This window comes from Miniopterus schreibersii (genome assembly GCF_964146895.1).
Source record: "Miniopterus schreibersii genome assembly, chromosome: 8".
Taxonomy (NCBI): Eukaryota; Metazoa; Chordata; class Mammalia; order Chiroptera; family Miniopteridae; genus Miniopterus; species Miniopterus schreibersii.
Genome location: NC_138109.1, coordinates 15,330,240 through 15,351,501, shown reverse-complemented (window position 1 = coordinate 15,351,501; position 21,262 = coordinate 15,330,240). Strand labels below are relative to the sequence as shown.

Genomic DNA, 21,262 nt, shown 5'->3' with positions numbered 1-21,262 from the left:
AGACAGGAGGTGGCTGTTGAAGCCATTTCTAGCTTTGAGTGACCTGAACATCTAAGTCAACTTTGCCTTTCAATTTCTCAGCTTGTGTGTGTGGTCCATTATGTAATCCCTTCAATTGCTGACTATACACCCAAGGAACCTAAAGCTATATTCTTCTTACCCTTGTAATTCTTTCTTCCTTGTTCATGTTCCCTGCTTTCGGCATAGCTGATATTTACACTGGCTTGTGACGTAATGGCACCTTATACTTACCTAGGCCTTATAAAGCAAAAACGTTCTTTCTTTGGGCTCCAATGGTGTTAGTATAGATCAGCAAATTGGAGAGCAGCAGTCTAGACCCTTAACCTTTTGAAATAGAAAGACTGATAGACTAGCTGCTTTTGTTACCTCAACAAAGACATTAGTTTCTTAGACATTAAGACTTCCTCAGAATAGAATCTAAAGACTTTAGGAGCACACTGATATTCGAAAACTGTCTTAAAAACAAAGTGATCAAATGGAGACACTGAAAAAATTGTGTATAGATAGTACAAGTAGGAGGCTTCATTTATTAGGGTGGTTAAAGTTCATATGGTACTGACAAAAGACAAGACATTCATGAAAAATTGAGTAGAAACTACTCTAGATTTTGAGAGAAAGCTTCATGAAAGAGATGGTGAGTAGGATAGGTTGTACCAGTGATGCACGAAGACAGTGTCTAGTGTCTGAAGGTGTGGTTTTGAAGTCTGAGTGAGTGAGATCAGATCCTGGCTCCATCACTCCTAAACTGTGTGTGTTACTTACTATGCCTCCTTTTCCTAATCCATAAAAAAAGGACAAGAAAAACATATCTTAGATAGTTTTGTGGATATGAAATATTAAATATAAAATGTCAAACATTTAACATTTAGCATAGTGAAGTGCTGATAGCAAGAGCTCAAATATTACCCTACAAATGACCATTCACGTGTAGAGCACTTTCCTAAGCCTTTCAATTCCTGTAGTAGACTGCCATTACTGGCCTCAACTTCTTTAGTTGTAAAGAGATGGGTGGGGCTAGTCTAAATGAGTGGTTCAGACATTAGAGATGTCATGGACCAGGAGAAAAATTTATAGGAATGTCGACTTCTATTTTGCCAACTAAGTAGATTTAAAAATGAAGACTGCCATCTAACATCACCACCTTTTCATTTTTTGCTTGTTAATCCTCACCCAAGGATATTTTTTCCAATGATTTTTGGAGAGAGTGGAAGAGAGGGAGAGAGGGGGAGAAAGAATGAGAGAAACATCAATGTGAGAGGGACACTTCCATTGGTTGCCTCCTGAAGATCAAACCTACAATGCTTCAGTCCAGGGGCCAACACTCTAACCACTGAGCCAAACTGGCCAGGGCCCACCTTTTCATTTTTATAATCTTGAAATACTCCTTTTAAAAAGTTGAAAGGTCATTAGCTCAGCCTCAAAGATGGTATTTTAAAAAGCCTACTATATCATTGTTCTTATTTTTCCATGGACTGGTAAAAGCGTAGTCCTTAATCACAGTCCAACATTAAAAATTCTGTTATTTCAAGGAAAGGAATACAGGGGCAAACAGAATTTGCATGTTCGGACCAAACCCCTGTGATCCTTATAGTCAGAGAATTTCATAGCTAGAAGAGAGTTGTTGAGAAAACTTGGGGTCTATGGGTTAAATGACTTGTCCAAATACCTACAGCAAATTAATGGCAGAGCTAAGACTCTCTAGTTTTTGACCTCCAAACCAATGGTTCTCATGAATTATCTGGAGCTTTTAAAAGTCCCTATGCCCAGGCTGTGTTCCAAACTAACTAAATTAGAATCTTGTGGCAAGGGCACCCAGGTATCAGTAATCTTCTAGTTTCTAATGTGAAGCCATGGCTATTGTGCCCCCAATGATGAACAAAACACAAAGATTCTATGAATAGGTTTTTAGGAGCATCTAGCAGAACCTCTTGGCAACTGTGACAAATTCCAGGCCATTCCAATTCTATTTGCTACCTATGGCCACTATAACCACCACCACTGGATTACATAGTATTATGGAACAGAACTATGGTGGCTTCATTTTACCCAAACTGAAATAGTTTTTCATGATCGAGACTTTCTCTTGCCTGATGTTACAAATGATGTATCCAAGTTGAGCTGTAATTTGGAGCTTAAGGGGCAGTGATCATAGAGCCAAGAAACTAGCTCTGAAGCTGCTGCTTGGGCCACACCCCAATAGCTCTATCTTGTTTTTCAAGGAAGGGACTGCAGCAGTACCTATTCCACCCCCAAACCAATCCTCCCCTGATCTCCAGTCTTCTTGCAAGCCTCAATTTTTCTAAAGGACAGCACATTATCTAATATCTACCACATTAGGACTTGAACTCATAAAAACTTACTACAACAGTTTTTTAAATGTTTATTTGTATAAGTGGGTAGAACGGTGCAAGAGTGCAAAGAAACTTATGCATTTGGGTCCTTGTTTCCCTGTTTACATCAGTTTAGTAAAAGATGATTAAGTAACATTAAAGGGAGCAAAAGAAATTAATATAAATATATCCAGGGCAGTCAAATCCTCTAATTCACCGCTAAAGGATGAACTGAAATTGTTGGCCCAATTCACATTTATTTGAGAGGAAAGAAATTACATTCCCTTTAACTGTTCTATACCTGTGAAAAAGGGAAGTGAACAATGTTTATATTACAAGACAACAATCTTTTATTCAAACTTCTTTTGTCTAAAACTATGCATGGAGAGATTAATTTCTTGTTCATAAATTAAGGTAAGTCTAACATCACTATTCCAAACCAGTATTATTTACAAAAGTGAACCTTTTCTTTGCTTTACCGCCAGGTTCACAGGACTAAATTTTGGACCAGTTTCAGTCTAGCTTTTGAAATCTTCCTGCCATCAAATGCCCAGCAACCCTTATAAGGGAAAGACAGCATTTTGACAGCAACATTCATCATTCACCAGGAATGCAGAACCACAACTGAACAACAACAACAACAAAAGGATTAAATCATTCCGAACAATTCCTATTTGCTTTCCAAAAGCATGCTTTGTCTAATTATCCCTTTCTACACAAGCAGGTGGGAGAGGAACTCCTTGGAGTATAGTAATGTTAATTAACCTCTTTAAGAAGTGAACATGATGGTTTAGTGTGTACATGGTGTGTATATGGATGAACTGCTGTGGTGACACTAGCAGATAATAAAGTAAACTTTAAATCAAGATTAACATGTACCTCCACAACTGGCCAGCTCAAATTGATACTTCTCATTTAATCTGGATCACATGTGCAATTTTTACTTTCTAGTTAAATACACTGCCAAAATCTTTCCAAGCAGATAGAGATTAGGCTTCTTACAAATTAAAATTAAAATGTTAAGTAATAAAAATTGCCAGCTTATTATACAGTTTCTGACAGATTCCAATATGCTGGGTGCTAAAAAGTAATTCTATGTTGCTGGTAAAAAGGTCAATCTTGTATACACATAAAAAGACAATTTACAAGACTGTAGTGTCACCTGTTAAAACAAGAATATTTAGAATGGAATTTTCAGTAAACACTTGGGATGAAGGATAATCAGAAGAGAAAGCAAAATCCATATAAATTAATTCCTAATTTGAGAAATCAATAAAATGTATACATAAATTGATAAATACTGTCTTCATAGGTCACTAATTCCAAGGACTGGTTAGTAGTTAGTTTCTAACTAAATTATTACAGGATGTTCTGATGTATGCTCTCTTCTGTGATCAGTTTGTTCTGGCAGACTCCAGCAGGCACTTGCCCTTGAAAACAGTTCCGTGGGAGAAGGCTCTGAGGCAATCACTTTCCATAAACTAGCCACATAATAAGTCCGAAGATAGCAGCAATCACTGACAGGACAAGCACCAGGATACAGATCTTCTTGCGAGATTTTTTCTGAGAAGAGAAATATGTACAGAAGACACTAATGAAACACGTAAAATTTTTTATTCCAAGAGTGCTTCATAGATCTGCCTCCTGGTAATTCAAAATCAACTCTATTCATGAATGAATACTTAGAGACCTGCCCAAAATCTTAACAGTTACCATATCTAGATAGTAGTGCAAGTTTTATTTATTTACTTTTTTACTTTTTAAATTTATCTTTATTGTTGAGAGTATTACAGGTATACCATTTTCCCCCGCAACTGACCCCCTCCACTTCGCTCCCACCCCCTCCCCAGGCCTTTACCCCGTTATTGACTGTGTCCATGGGTTATGCATATATGCATATAACTTCTTTGGTTAATCTCTTCCCACCCTCCACCCCCCTTCCCTCTTTCCTCTGAAATATGATCGTCTGTTGCATGTGTCAATGTCTCTGGATCTATTTAGTTCATCAGATTCTTTTGTTCATTAGCTTCTTCTTAAAGAAGACCCTTCAACATTTCCTGTAGTGCTGGTCTGGTGGTGATGAACTCCTTTAGCTTTTTCTTATCTGTGAAGCTCTTTATTTGACCTTCAATTCTAAATGATAGCTTTGCTGGGTAGAGCAATCTTGGTTGTAGTTCCATGTTTTTCATCACGTTGAATATTTCTTGCCACTCCCTTCTGGCCTGCAAGGTTTCTGTTGAGAAATCAGCTGACAGTTGTACGGGTGCTCCCTTGTAGGTAACTAACTGCTTTTCTCCTGCTGCTTTTAAGATTCTCTCTTTGTCTTTAATCTTTGGCATTTTAATTATGATGTGTCTTGCTGTGGGCCTCTTTGGGTTCCTCTTCTTTGGGACCCTCTGTGCTTCCTGGACTTGAAAGTCGATTTCTTTCCCGAGGTAGGGGAAGTTTTCTGTAATTATTTTTCCAAATAGGTTTTCAATTCCTTGGTCTCTTTCTGCCTCTTCTGGCACCCCAATAATATGAATGTTGGGCCTCTTGAAGTTGTCCCAGAGGCTCCTTATACTACTTTCATATTTCTGGATTCTTTTTTCTTTTTGCTCTTCTGGCTGGGTCTTTTTTGTTTCTTCATGTTCCAAATTGCTGATTTGATTCTCAGCGTCCTCTAGTCTACTGTTGATTCCCTGTAAATTATTCTTCATTTCAGTTCCTGTAGCCTTCATTTCAAATTGGTACTTTATTATGTTATCGATTTTCTCAGTTATTTCCCTAACAGTCTGCTTAAACATCCTTATAACCAAAATTCTGAACTCTATCTATTAGCTTGCTTGGATCTATTTCATTTAGTTCCTCTTCTAGAGATTTCTTCTGTTCTTTCCTTTGTGACATGTTTCTTTGCCTCCACATTTTGGCTGCTTCCAGGTGTTTGTTTCTATGTATTAGGTAGAGCTGCTATGTCTCCTGGAATTTGTAGAGTGGCTTTGTGTAGTAGGTGTCCTGTAGGGTCCAGTGGCTCAGCCTCCCCAGTCACCTGAGCTGGGCCTTCTAGGTGCTCCCCTGTGTGGACTCTGTGCACTGTCCTGTTGTAGTTGAGCCTTGGCTGCTGTTGGCGCCCCTGGGAGAAACTGACCCCCAGGCCAATCAGCTGTGAGGACCAGCTGCAACTACAGCCAAAGAGCTGCTGTGCTGGAGACACCCCTATGGAGCAGGATTTACTTCAGTGGAGCTTTGGTGTTCACCAAGTGCGCCCCTTGAGTGTCACTTGTGGATGTGGTAGGGCTGTAATCCAGCGTGGTCGAGTCTGAGCACCAGGTGCACTGTCTCTGAGGCCTCCTGGGAGGTGCCAGTGCCTTGCTCAGGGCCACCCAGCATGAGCTACACAGCAAACCGTAGTTGGCTGCTACTTGTGCTGGGCTTTGCGTTGTCCAGGAGAGGCCAAGCTATGAGCCAATGCAGGCTGCCGCTAGTGCCAGGCCTGGGGCCACTTATCAAGCCATATGGGGCCCTCTGCTGCTTGTTTGAGAGATTTTAGGAAATTCCTAAGCATGAGGCTGGAGAGGCCACTTGCACAGAAAAGGCCCTGGAAATGGCCTGGATGAGCTGCAGGTGGGGAGGGGCGGGGCCAAAGGTGTGAGTCAGGTGCTGGCGACTCAAGTATGGCGCCTGCCTGCCGGCTGTGTGCAGGGAGGACTCACCAAAGGAGCAATGACCTCTGCCAGCTCTTCTGCCTGGGAGGAAGCCACCCCTCCACCTCTCGCCCGGATTTCAGGCAGGTTAGTTCCTCCCTGAGTGTCCCAGCTGCTGCCCGGCGCTGGGTTCCAAGGGAGCGCGTCCGAGTGAGTCCGTGCGCGGGCCCTTTAAGAGGAGCTGCTGGGACTCCCCCAGCCTCCGCGACCCTCAGGGACAGTCCGGCTGGTTTCACAGCCCGGAGTTTTGGGAGTGTCTGTTCCCGGCCTGGAGTCCTGGGCTGGGGGCCCCGCTGTGGGGCTGGGACCCCCTCCCTCCTCTGGGAAAACTCCGCCGCTAAGATTCCCTCCCGGGTTTCAACCTCGGCACCGGGTGTGGGCCCTCGGCCATGTCTCTGCGATCCAGCCCCGATCTGCCCGCGTCTGCACCCCTCCTACTGGTCTCGGTGCTTCTTCAGTTCCCTGGTTGTAGGGCTTCTGTTCAGCCAGATCTCAGGAGGCTCTGAGTGATGGTGGTTCTGTACTTTAGTTGTAATTTTGATGTGGTTGCAGGAGGCGGCGGGTGCAGCTGTTACCTACGCCGCCAGCTTGTTTTCCCCCAGTATTGCAAGTTTTAATTCCAGGCTCCCAAATACAATTTAGCGAAAGGACTGTTTATACCAATACTGCTAGGCATCATGTGCAATAACATAAGTTATTTGTGCATGTATATATTAAAAAAGGTTTTGTACCTATTATAAAATTTTATGTTCACTATAACAAAAAGCAGCAGAAAGAAAATAATTACCCACAGATGAAACTGTTGACGTTTTGATGATAGTTCCTCCCGATCGTTTATCTATGCAAATGTTATCTGATATAATGGGGATCATATTGTATGATGTTTGATGTTTTTCTCATTTAACATTTTAGCATAAAAATTTTGTTGTTATAAATCTTCATAAACATCTCCTTTAATTTCCATATAACATTGAGTGGATGTAGGTAATTTACTTTATTCTTTTGTTGTTGGATACTAAAGTCATCACTCAGTTTTTAAAAGGTACACTACTGCCCGGCTGGGCATGGCTCAGTGGTCGAGCATCGACCTAGGATCCAGGAGATCCCAGTCTGATTTCCGGTCAGGGCATGTGCCCAAGTTGTGGGCTCAATCCCTAGTCTGGGGCATGCAGGAGGCAGCCAATCAATGACTCTCTCTCATCATTGATATTTCTATCTCTTTCTCTCCTTCTCCCTTTCTCTCTCTGAAATCGATAAAGATATATATATTTTTAAAAAGGAAACACTATTATTAAATACAAATTTCTTTAAAAACATTCCCAGGTAAAATACAACTATCCTAGGAACATGGAAAATTACTGAAATGCTCTTTATTTCTAAAAAGCCATGCAACCCAATTGAGACCTGAGAAGGACCTCATTCATAGTATTTGTACACACATAAAGACCCAGATAAGTCATAAAACCAGTTTTGACTAATATGAAAAAGAATGTCACTTTACAGAAAGTAGAACAATTAACTCCTATTTATTTACTAATAAGTAACCCCAAAATGATAAACCCCTACTTATTCATAGATAAATAGCAGTTAGAGTTGATTCTATATCCATCCTCTGTGCCAAACAAAGTATCTGCAAAGTCCTACTTTGTACCAACTGTTATCCTAACTGAAACAAATTTCAACTGTTTAGGATATAAAATTAGCCTTAAACAGATTTAGGTATCATGTTAGCATAATGGGGTTAGCTCTGTAGCTAAGAAGTTTTTACATAAGTTTAAACAAGGTTTGATGCCTTTTTGTAGATCTCTCTGCAAAGGAAAATACTAAAAATGTAACTGGGACTGCAATTATGACTAGTCTCCAACTTAAGCCTAAACAAAAGGCTGCAGCTGTTCTCAGTGTGTAGCGTATTCCAGCAATTTTCAACCAGTGTGCTGCAAGAATTTTTAAAACATGCAGTAACTGTCTATTTAGTCAGGGTCATTGACCTCTTTTCCCTTAGATTGTCAAATAAAAAAATGACAACAGCCAACACAATAGCCATCCGGTGTGAATGAATAAAGATTATACCAATTTTTTGTAAAAAACCAAACCAAACCACCACCACCACCTAAATTATACCTATTTTATATTTTTTAGTGTGCTGACAAATTTTATAATTAGTTTATGTGTGCCATGAGACGAGAAAGGTTGAAAATTGCTGGTGTATTCTAATGGCTCATAAAGTCTGTAGCACAGAGTGACTTTCCCTGGTACCTGCTTTTACCTGATAGTAAGCAGCTCGCTGTAACTGGTCAGTGGCTCTTTCCACATGTACCTCTGAGCTTTCCACATTGGCTTCTATGCTATCTGCAAAAAAGAAGGGCAGTGGATGTTTTATCAAACTCAGTTGTTTCAAGACTGCAAATCAAACAAACTTCTGATGTTATGGGTCCTGGTTTCAGCACCACCATTCCAACTATCCAGCCATGAAATTAAAAGTTACTAACCCTGGCCCTGGCCCTGGCCAGTGTGGCTCAGTTGGTTGAGCGTCGTCTCATACACCAGAAGGTCGCTGGCTCAATTCCAGTCAGGGCACATGCTCAGGTTGTGGGCTCGATCTCAGGTTGGGGTGCATATTAGAGGCAACCAATCGATGTTTCTCACATCAGTGTTTCTCCTTCCTTCTCTCCCCCTCTGTCTCTAAAATCAATAACTTTTTTTAAAAGTTACTACCTCCATTAGAGAATAACCCTATTCTTTGGAAATAAACACTGAAGTGTTTACGGGAAAGGATTATAAAGTATGCAACTAAACCACAGATGGTTGAGAAAAAATTATGTGTACACATATAATAAGAAAAAAAATTTCTAAGATGTTCTAAATTAAAATTACAGCAGCCACAGCATAGCGTAAGAGAAAGAGACAAAACAGTTAACCTGTTAATAGCCATGGACCAGCTCTGACAAAAGACTGTTCACATTTGTGTATATCTTAGAATTTAGGATTAATTTTCAGATGACTATTTCTACAGTTATCTAAAAGAGAGAATGGCCAGGTGCCATAAAACTCCAGAAGCCTCTGTTTCTTATTTACACACAAACTTTCCAATCTAATGCCCATAGCTAATTCACAGGAGTGGATACTTCTTTTGTGGGGACTTTGCTGCACCTATCCCAGAACTGGCCCCACTTCACCTTCTCCCACCCGTTTGCCTAAAGCTCACATAAATTCTTTCAGACTACCTCTTTCTTCCCCCTTCTCCCTAACTGATGTATAAAAACGCTTGCAAAACTCTGGGATGACGGACTTGCTGTCTTTTCTACCTAGCCATGCTGCTGGTGGTTTAGACTCCATGCCCTAAGACTGGTCTTTTTTTGCCAGCAATGGCCTAATAAACCCTTTTCTTTTAAAAAGACTTTCAGCCATGGAAGTTAAAAAATTTTTAACACATTATATATAGAGAAAGAGTGAGAGCAAATAAAAAGCAAGTGGGGTAGAATGTTAACAAGAGGTAAGTCTGGCCCAGCCAGGCGTAGCTCAGCGGTTGAGCGTCGGCCTACGATCCAGGAGATCATGGTTTGATTCCCGGTCAAGGCACATGCCCGGATTGTGGGCATGCAGGAGGCAGCCGATCAGTGACTCTCTCATCACTGATGTTTCTATCTCTCTCTCCCTCTCCCTTCCTCTCTGAAATCAATAAAGATATATTTAAAAAAAAAAAAAGGTAAGTCTGGATAAAGGTTATAAAGGAATTCCTTGTAATATTTTTATTTTTGCAACTTTTAACACATTTGAAATTACTTCCAAAAAAAAAAAAAAAAGCAGCTTATAAAAGGAGTTACTAATCCCATAATTGTGCAAGTTTCTAGAAATAAAGCTGGGAAGCTGACAGCTATCTCCCTAAACAGCCAGACTTACCAAGAGGCTATGGTAAGTGAATGGAGCTGAATATTCACTGAGGCCTCACGTTAACTTCTATTTTTGACGACAAGAAAATTGCCGAGAAGCTGAATTTAATAATTTTAATATGGCATTCCTAAATTCCTAAGACACATTTTATTTACTACTTTGCACACTCACTTTCAACTCACTTTATGTTAAAGGTATCAACTCACTTTATGTTAAAGGTATTAATAATACATACCAATCAGGTCGCCCTGGTCATGTATCATCATAGCCAAATCTTTAAATATCTGATTGACATCCAAAATGTCAGCCTAAGGAACACAAAAAACAATTAACTAACATTAAGCAACATGTTAGAGATTCATTTCCTCTACTTACCTAAATTAGTAACATACCTAAAGCTATTAACACAACACAGGTGTTTTTAAGGCTTATGAATCATATAAATTTCTTAGAACTATGCAATAAGCACTTTACAGTGTTAGCTATCATTAACTATTACTTAACTGATCCTCATGACACCCAATAAGACATTTATTATCCACATTCTATAGAAGAGAAAATCGGGGCTCGGAGAGGCTTAATGACTTATTCTAAGGTCTCACAGCTAGTAAGTGGACAAAATGAGAATGAAAAGTTCATGGTGTTTTCATTATGTTACTATGCCTCCTTTATATTTAAATTAATCATTCAGTAACTCTATGAAGTAAGTATCTTTGAAGATAATGAGGCTCAGAGAGGTTATGTAACTTGTCCAGTCACATAGCTTGTTGGTGAGAAAACTAAGCGTTGCAGCTAGGATTATATTTCTAAAGCCCATGCTCTTTTGATTGCAATACACTGTCTCTCAGAATGCTACAATAAAAACTGATACCTTGAAAGCAATGACTTCCTAATCATAACTTGGCAAGAATAGTTCTTGCTAGCACCCTCAATTACTTGCTAAGAGTCTGCTTTGGTTGGGACAGTCTGCTAGTTGCTGTGGATACAAAAGGGCTTAATAACTAACTGGGAATTGAGAGGATCAGCACACAACAAGATAAATAAGAAGGGCTTTATATGGGAAATGACTAATAAATGGTATAGAACACTGTGTAGAGGAGAAAAGACTTTGCAGAAGAGACAGGACTTGAGTTGTGCCTTAAAGCAAAAGAGAAGCCATACAAATGGAAAGGTAACTGAGTTAGAGCAAAAAGACCAGCTTGGCTGTAACACAGATGTGATACTGTGATTTATAATAAATATTTTTTGGTCTTTGTCCCATTCCTATAACAGAGCTCCTAAAACCCTTGGACTTTCCTAAGTGATTAAAAAAAAAGAGGTGTCTTGTTCATATCAAGCCTCATTCAATCACACCAGAGTTTATGATAAAGACTTGACTTTTGGATAGCCTCTAAGGATGGGGCATGGTTGCCAAGGGAACCAACCTTGTGATTAGAGGGTTGGAACTTTCAGCCCCACTCTGGGGAGGGAAGGGGTACTGGAGGTTGAATCAATCCCCAAAAGCCAATAATTTAATCAAGCCCATGAAATGAAGCCTCCATGAAAATGCTAAACAACAGGTTCTGAGAATTCCGGGTTAGTGAACACATGGAGGTCCTGGGAGAATGGTACACCTAGAGAGGGCATGGAAGCGCCATATACTTTCCCACAAACCTTGCCCTATGTATCTCTTCCATTTGGCTATTCCTGAGTTGTCTTCTTCTATAATAAACCAGTAATCTAGTAAGTAAATTGTTTTTCTGAGTTCTGTGAGCCACTCTAGCAAATTAATCAAAACCAAGGAGGGGGTTATGGGAACCTCCAATTTAGAACCTGTCAGAAGCACAGGTAACTACCTGGACTTGACACTGGCATCTGAAGTGTGGGACTGAAGTCAACCTGTGGGACCTGATGCTAACTCCAGGTAGACAGTGTTGGAACTGAATTAAACTGTAGGACACCCAGTTGGTGTGGCAGAATTGCTTGATGTGGAAAAACCGCCACACATTTGATGGCCAGAAGTGTCAGAAGTGTAGTGTCAGAATACAGGAGACACAAAAGAGTGTGTTATTTTTCCATTAGAACAGGGTTTGCATGTTAGATGTAGGAAATGATTGGACATGAAAATCGAGCCTGGCTAAGGAATTTGGACTTAATTCTGTTGGACTTAATTCTGTTGAATGTGAAGTGCCCCTTACATTCCTGACATCCATTAAGTTACATTGCTTTCCTTAGCTCCATATATCTCACTCCCTGCTGTAACAGTATTTCTAATGTTAGAAAACCAAGTCAATGATTAGTAGCAGAAGGTGAGAAGATAAAATATATAATAATTTTGAAAGGAATTAAATAAACAAACTTGAAGATGAACTGTCTCATCTAAGACCAGACACTGATGGGATCCAGGGCAGTGGGTCTCAACCCTGACTGCATATTATCATCTGGAAAATTTTAAAAAAAATCCATGCCCAAGGCCTCTTGTGGATATTTGCCAATTTTTAACCTACAAAATATAGGAGTTGTACATAGTTCAAACTAATAAATGGTGTGTCAGGAAGGAGAGCTGGGGCATAAAAAAAAAAGTGTCAGGGTTCAGAACTACTGCCACAGACGAAGGTCAAGGAGGAGTTCAAAGTTTTTCCCCTCCACAACCCTCCTTTCCCCACTGCCCCCTAGGGATGGCAGTCTTCTACCTCCATGGAGGAGAAAACTCCGGTTTAAGGATATTTTATTGGTTACTGTGCCAAATTAAAGTTGGAAACTCAGATGAGAAAGGCTTCAAGACCTTTCTCTCAACCCCCAATTCAAAAATTGTTCCAATTTCTCTGACCCACTAAAGTGATATCCACAACTTGAGATTAGACTTTGGGATGCACAAAAATGGAGCAAACCTTTTGGCCTGCCTTTATTCTGGGCTATTCAGACTAAGCAAAGGGGCTCCTATAGAGCCCTACCTAATCTAGGGATTCGCACTGAGGATTGCTGTTAAAGTCTTAATGAGTGATACAATATTTGTTTGCCTTGCTCTGCTTTCCATGCTTATTCTCATGGAGACCATAGAAGATATAGTGCTTGAGGACAGGATTTGGGTATTCTTGGGCACCAATACCATCATAAAAGAAGTTCAAATTCACCAGATTACATTGAAACCTAACATCCAAATCACACAATGACTCATTTCATGTTTTTTCATAATCATGGAGAGAAAAATCCAAGTGGATTATACAGTGTAGCAAATACACTGAGTCAAACAAAAACCATGGCCTGGCTCTCACCTCCAACTGTCGAATCGCCGTTTCCCTCTCCTTAATAAGCTCCAGATCCTGCTCAGTGATGGCCACCTCGTCCTCCTGGCTCTGCATCTGGTTCCACTCCTCATGGCTGCAGTAAGACAAGCACCCTAGCTTATTCCTCCTCTCAAAGGTGTGCATGAGACATCTATAGCATCTCTACTGCCAGTAGAGCCTATCTGAGGACATCATGGGGCTCCAGCTCCTCTGGTATCAATTAATACAAAGTCTCTGAGGGCCATGATCTTCATATGCAGAGGAAAAGCACTGATAACATCAAGAAAACAAAGTCCCAGCTTTCATGGGCAAGACTGAGATGAAGCAGAATTGTAAGGGATGGGACTCCTTGCTGTTTCCATCTAGGGGTACACTCTGCAATCTTGCTGGGACTTGCTGGACAAGGAAAGTAGCAGAGATCTGAAGTCAATGAAGTACATTGACCCATTCTCTTCCAGGCCACTCTCAAAGTGCAAGTTGTGTTGGTAATCTTGGGTACTAAATAGGTGGAGAAGAGCAGGCCAAATGACCTGCAGTCTAACAGAAGAACATCTCCTGGTTTTCAGAAATCTTATGATTATGCTTTGGGTTAAATACTTCTTAACAAAAAACTAAGGTAAAAAGTTAGTGAAGTGTTATAACTCTACTTTTCAGGTACTATATTTAGAAGAATGGCAGGTGATACATTATACTAGACATGAAACACTTTGAAAATCCAGTATTAAGCATTTTTCTAACAGTATGCATAAATCATACATCATCATCACATTATTTAAAATATTTCCTCCATGTGCTGGAAATACAAAGCTGAATATAATACAGCACCCCAGGCTTTTGCGGGGGTGGGGGAGGGAGACAGATACCTATCCAGTTCTGAACTAATACCACAAATACGTTTCTATGAAATTACAGTAAATCCTCAATGTTGATAGGTTCTGTGACTTGAAGCAAAATTACATATAATGAAACCAATTTTACCATAGGCTAATTGATATAAACAAGAATTAAGTTCCTACGGCATCTGATCAAGGTTCTAAGAAAACATTGAACAAAGAGGTGTTATTTGAGGACCTACTACAGTTGATTCAATTTAAAGAAGTTAAGAAAGGAGACATCTTTCAGATACAAACTGTTTGCTTTCTCTTTTAATACTCCTAGAAAAATGAGTTGCTTCCATTTTAGAGATGAGGAAATAGAGATCCAATAACTTCGAAGAATTAGAAAATTATTTAGACCTCTTAATCTGTAGATTCGTGGCTTCATACTTATTCCTAGTGAGTCAGGCTCTCTACCCAACACAAAGTCATCAGGGGGTTCCTGGTATTTTTTATTCACCTTGAAATTATTCCTTATGTAATTCAAAAACCTTGGAAAAACCCATGGTTTTAATATTTTTGTTTTATTTGGTGGATTATAAATTAACCACCCCAGGTCTCCCTTTATTTTCCTCTTTTTTCTCTCTCACTGATTTTAAAAATTAAAAGTATAAAGAATAGAATCTCATCTCAACTAGCTAGAAGGTTGTCTGAATAATTCCTTTACCTGTCAAATGAGACGAGCTGCTCCTCTCTTTGCCTCTCTTCCGCCTAGAAAGCAGAGGGTATTATTGATGCTGTTATCCAGAAATATGTCACAGAAACACAAAACAATAGCTTCCTTTAGCTAGAGTGTAAAGAAGCAACAGCCCTTGGATCCAACAGGATCTCCAGGATGGCACAGGGCTCTGGCAATCTGTCTTCACTAGGAAATGGGTGAGAAAGAAAATCTGCATTCCAGCTTGGGCTCAGAACAGAAACTATACTAGACAGGATGGAGAGAACATGGGCAGGAGAGAGGATTAAAAAGTAATAATGAATGATGATAACCTACTTTACAGTTTGGAGGGAGGCGGATTAAGGGAAAGCTGAAAACTTGAAACAAATTTTTAGAGTGTAAAGATTTTTTAAAATGGACATTTACAGCATATTAGGTATTAAAGTGGGAAACTCACTTCAAAATTCATGTATTTAGTTTTGTAATTAAAAAACTAAGATGCCTGGCCGTGTGGCTCAGTGTCTGAACATCAACCCAGGAACCAAGAGGTCACCAGTTCAATTCTGTCAGGGCACAAGCTGGTGTTACGGGCTCGATCCCCAGTAGGGGGTATGCAGAAGGCAGCCAACTGATGCTTCTCTCTCATCAGTGTTTGTTTCTCTATCCCTCTCCCTTTCTCTCTAAAAAAATCAATGAAAACATATACACACACACACACACACACACACATAAACTAAGAAAAAAATGTTAAAAGAGCAATCTATTCCTATTTTTAAAAAGCTTTCCCTTTTTAATATAGCAATAATAAAAATAAGCAAAATTTAAAATTTTTCAAAATTCTACTCCTGCAGAGGAACATGTGGATTTTTTTTCTTTTTAATTTTTACTTTTTCCCCAGGTTAAGAAACAAAACACTACTACTGTCCTAAAGCCTACCTGTGTGCCCTTCTCCAATTACAACCCCCCTCCCTCTCTCCTTTAAAGTAACCATTATCCTGACTTTGTGATAACCATTTTCCTGTATTTTACATATCTAGTGACATGTGTCTTCATTTAATATAATTTTACCTGACTTTGACTTTCCATGAATGGGACTACGTAGTTTGTATTCTTTCGTACTTTGATTGGATCACACCCGATTATGCCACATCCATACTGATACTGAAATGTAACTGTGGTTCATTCATTTTCTTTGCTGTATATTACAGTATAGGAATATATCACAAGGTATTGATCTTTTCTTCAGCTGATGGACATTTGGATGTTGCCAACTTTTGACTACTACAAATAATGCTGCTATGAACGAACGTTCCTATACATATATCCTGGTACTAACATGTACAGTTTTCTCTAGTGTAGAACTACTCGGTCATAAGGTATGCATGTGTTCTGAAGTTACAGCCAAAATGTTTTCCAGTGGTTGTTCCAATTCATACTACTACCAGCCAGGTAGGAAAGCTCCTGTTGCATTATATCCGTAACAACAACCCTTGGTGTTCATAGAATTTACAAATTTTGCCCTTCTTTTAGACATGAAATAGTATGTCACTGGGGTTTTAATCTGCAGTTCCAAAATAGAGGTGCTGATAGCAAACTCTCTTGACTGAAAATGTCTTTAGCCCTCATTCTGGATATCTGCTTTCAGAGGGTTTAGAATCCTACGTAGGCAGTTATTGTCCTTCATAACATTAAAGAGGCACCCTACTGGCTTCCATTGCTGCTGCTGAGAAGTCAACTGTCAATCTAACTATTGTGTCTTTAAAGTTTTCTATTGTTCTTCCCTGGCTAGTTTTATGACTTTTCTCTTTGTCTTTGATGTTCTGAAGTTTCTTTTGATGTATCTAGATGAAAGTTTTTTATTTATCCCTCCTGGACGGGCTGGGCTTCTTGAAACTACAGATGAGTATCTTTCATCAGTTCTGAAATATTACCATCGATTATCTCTTCAAATATCTCTGTTCTACGTCTACTCTACTCTTGCTCTGTAACTCCAATTAAAACTCTGTTATATCCTTTCACTTCATTCTTCATTTCTCAAAATCCTTCTTTCCTATTAACTTCTTCACCCACTGTCCTACATGTTGGATAATATCTTCTAACCTATTTTCTAGGTAAACCACGCATCCATTAAGTTTTTAATCTCCATATTATATTTTTCAATTCTAGAAAATCTTTTGATGTTTTTCCAGAGCTTTGTGTAGTTTCCTGCTTCCTGCAGATGTTTTCGAATTTTTCTTTTATTTCTTTAAACATAGTAAGTATAGTTGTCTTATAACTGTAATAATAAGAAGCCTTTGTAAGTCTATTTCACCTCACTGCTGTTTCTACTAGTTCTAGTTCAGGGTTATTTGTTTCTTTGTGTTACACTATGCTGCTCACACTTCAGAAACTGAGGGTATTGTTTCAGGACTAGGATAAAAGTGCCTAGCTATAGAGGATTTCTATTTGCTTCTTCCTGGCACTAGGTACTCTACCAGTCCTGGAATACTTGAAGCTTGAGGCTTTTTGTACCTCCAGGTAGTATGAGTTAGTGCAGTCAATTTGCCTGAAGGTTACTTTGTGGTATAGCTTACAGTCTGGATTTCCCCCTCCCTCCTGCTGTCCTCCACCTGCTTAGCTCGGTGCTAAAGTAATCTTTTTGCAATCCACCGGGGGATATAGTCTTCTAGGGCCCAGTTTAATTTGAGAAGTGTCTTCCTTTAGATTTTCCACCTTGCATTGGACTTTAGTCCACCCACATGCCAGGAGGACATTAAAACTGCTGTTCAAGTTTTTCCTCAGTAAATGTATCAGTATAAAAGCAGTTTCAGTGCTCTGCTTACCACTACAGGTTCTCACCTTCTCTTAGCTTTTGACCTTAATATTTCCATGGCTCTTAGGTACTTTTGAGAAGTTGGGTTGTTAAAATCTAGTGTTTGCTAATTCTTTTCAAAGAGAAAGCTAGTCCAAATGGCCCAGCCTACTATATTCTAAGAAACAGATTCATTCTTTCTTCTTTTTTAAAGTTTTTAATGGAAGGCCAATATGACAAACAAGAAAATTACACATAACTCTACCTGTCACTTTTTTTAACCTTTGTACACATTCCTTTCCAATCTTTGACCATACGCACACATTATTTTTTACATAGGTTATACCAACCTGACATTTTCACAGCAGCTAATGTCTATATTTATTATTTGGGGGGACAGTAAACAAAGGCTAATGGTCAGAGGGGGTAAAAAAGCTTAGGAAAGAACATCCTGAAACTGGCAAAGGTCTTCTTTGGGGAATAAACTTACAGAAAGTCGAGATCCAGCTCTTGCTCTGGCAATACTCTCCTTTTCCTTTTCAGACACCTTTCTCTGCACAGCCTGGAAATTGTTTAAGGCTGCGGAGAAGTCATTCATGAGGCGTTCCTTTTGAAGTTTCTGCTGCCGCTAAGGAAATTAAACAAAAATTTAAAATTTCATACTAATCCCAAATCCCATACCCATTAAAAGCAATATTATACCCCCTGAAGATTCCCTACTAGGACAATTACTATGAAATAGGATCTTCCTTAAATTAATAAATTTGCTCTTTGCTAACTCAAATCCCTGGTTAATACTACATAAGCCACGTCAGAATGAAAATTTTCATTCTGACAAACCTGGGAACTGGGTGTCATTTACCTTTGCAAGGTAATCTCAGAGGGAATTGCAATTCAGAATTTTGGTTCCCTGAAGAAGCGAAAGACGAGTAAATGCCTTTGATCTCAGAATGGACTCAGAGATTATTTTTTATTAAAATGTTAAAACTATTCACCTATGCTGAGTTCACAGCTTCCCTGAAAACCATAGGGTTATTTCCTTTCTACTATGGTGAGGTTTTAAATCTTTGAAAACCTGAAAACTAATTTGTATAGTTACAGGCTACCTTAACTAAGCTTCCTGATTCTATATCTCAATACACACATAATGAGAGCACTTGCTGTGGGCTGAGAACACAGGTAAAAACTCACCCCTGACCTCAAACAGCTTATCATGTATTTATAGATAAAGGATATAGATATACAAATAACAAGTCATTATAAAGAACTGCTATATCCAATCAGTACTATAGGTGTTTAGAGGCACATATAATCAGTAAGAACTCAAGGGGTCAAAAGGCCTCGAAAGGAGATGGTCACTGAGGAAAGAGAGGAGTGAGAGGAGGGGTCAAGCAGCTCTAGGCGGGAGAACAGGGTGAGCAAAGGCAGGGTGGTAGAAATTTGAAGAGGGTTGATAAAGAGATAGTTTGGTTGGAACCACAGGATTTTTCATGAGAACAGCTAAAAGACGAAAGTAGAAAGGCAGGGAAGGGGCTGACCACAGCAGGTTTTAAGAGCCAAGCTAATGATTTTGGGACTTAATCTCTAAAGAATGAAGAACAATGAAGGTTTCTGAGCAGGGATCAGGATAGGCACAAAATGATAACTTAGAAAAATGAGTCTGTGATGGTGTACAAGAGAGAATGGAAAAAAGGAGTCCAAACGATTACTGCAATAGTCCAGACTTAAGGTTAGGAGGACATGGTAGCTGTCAGCAGCGGGAACACAAAGAATTACTTTAAGAAACACTAGGACTTTGTGAGTGGTTGCGGAGGGAGCAAAGCCAAGATGGGCTCAGATCTCACACCGAGAGCGAAGGTAGCGCTGAGAGCACAGTTAAGGGAGAAACTTGTTTCCCTTTTTCTGGATTTTTATTTTTTCATAAACATTGTAACAATAAGGGGGGGGGAACATCATTCCCCAATCTATGAAAAACACTATCTTTTAAGTATATCATACACATTTTCCAAGTTATAGTCTTCACAATTACAGTCGTTGTTACATAATATTCCATCAAACTGATCTAGTAAATTTTATGTAAGCATTCCTTCTAGACTGTTCCTACTTTTTAACTATTAGAAATAAAGCTAGCCGCTGGGCGTGGCTCAGCGGCTGAGCATCAACCTAGGATCCAGGCGATCGGGGTTCAATTCCCAGTCAGGGCACATGCCCGGGTTGCGGGCTCGATCCCCAGTAGGGCGTGTGCAGGAGGCAGCCGATCAATTACTCTCATCATTGATGTTTCTGTCTCTCTCTCTCCCTCTCCCTTCCTCTCTCTGATATCAATAAAGATATATATATAAAAAAAAGGACATGATAATTAAAAAAAAAAAAGGAAAAGTGAGCCCCACTGTGATACTTAATATTTATACACTGCTTACCATGTGCATGTACTGATATAAGTACTTTATATAATTCATTTAATCCATACAAGAACCTACATTAGTTAGGTACTATTATAGTACCTATTTTACAGATCAGAAAACTGAGGCCCAGAGATTGGTTAAGTAATTCGCCAGGGTCACACAGAAAGTTGGCACAGGTAGAATTTAAACCCAGGAAATTTGGCTCCAGTGTACATAGTTGTTTTCCTCCTCTTAGTACTTTCTTCCTCAGGGCAAATTTGGATGACTGGGAACATTAGGTCAAAAGGCTCAAATTTTCTATGACAATCCATATTGCTAATCAACTTAGTTAAAGGGTTTGGTTGAACGGGAAGAATTCTGTATAAAACAACACGTTATATTTTAGATGAAGGCAATATATTCAAGAGGAGAGTTCAGAACAGGAATTGGCAATAGAGGCTTAGAGGCTAAGGCTGGAAAAAGATCCAGGGGTCATGTTTATAAAGATGACAGGGAGCTTATAAAAGTAGATAGGACTCCTGAGGGAGAAATCAGAGAGTGAGAAAACTACAGGATCAATGGCAGAGCCTTGGGGCATGCCCACTTCTAGGAAGCTATAGAATCAGAGAAGGAAGCTGAGACTCAACCTGGGGTAAGAGAAAAAAGGCCATAAAGGGGTTACCGGAGTTGGAGGACAGAATGAAAGGGAATCGTGGAAAGAAGAAAGTTTCAGTGGAGACAGGACAGGCAAGAAGGATCAAACAAAATCAGAGAAGTGAGTAAGAATCAAAAAGGGCCACTGGATTTAGCAACTAGAAGATCACGGATGATAGTACATAAGTATGAAAAAAGTACTGAAAGTAGAATGTACTGCTTGATATATAAGACAGTAGCAAAAGATGGGTAACGTGGCTAAGATTAATTAGATGAAGAAAGCCTTGAAAGGAAAAGAGTATTCAGCACAATAGGAGGAAGGGAATCAAGGAACTATATTTCACCAGAGATAGTATGTTTGTAGATCTACATCATGTCCTTAATGATCTAACATAAAGGAAGGGAAAAATACCATGCGTAATCCAAAAATAACTCCTATCTGATTTTGGAATACATTAGAGTCAATTAAAAAAATTTTTTTGGTAGCATAGATTTAACTTCCCATTTATGTTTTGCTTAGGCTACTAATTAACTCTTAAGTACTTTCACTTTCAATACTCCGTTTGCATCAGACCCTTAGACTCCTTTTCTACTACTGCTATTGCCTACAAGTGTGTATTACCTAAGTGCGCAGCTGGGAGGAAGAGAGGGGTAATTCTGAAACAACTTAGAGATACTGGATGGCAATGGGGAATTTGTCCATAATTAA

At 39.4% G+C, this 21,262-nt stretch overlaps 1 protein-coding gene across 1 annotated transcript in view; it reads right to left on the bottom strand.

The window, feature by feature from the left end:
- Positions 1–2,384: 2,384 nt before the first annotated feature.
- The window catches only part of STX12 (syntaxin 12), a 37,062-nt gene continuing 18,184 nt past the window's right edge, over positions 2,385–21,262 (bottom strand). The window contains exons 4-9 of the mRNA XM_081145356.1: positions 18,006–18,143; positions 14,734–14,777; positions 13,180–13,285; positions 10,161–10,233; positions 8,301–8,383; positions 2,385–3,914 (exon numbers count right to left, since the gene is read on the bottom strand). Coding sequence (XP_081001482.1) covers positions 3,819–3,914; positions 8,301–8,383; positions 10,161–10,233; positions 13,180–13,285; positions 14,734–14,777; positions 18,006–18,143 — 540 coding nt within the window. The 3' untranslated portion in view covers positions 2,385–3,818. The remainder of the gene's footprint in view (positions 3,915–8,300; positions 8,384–10,160; positions 10,234–13,179; positions 13,286–14,733; positions 14,778–18,005; positions 18,144–21,262) is intronic.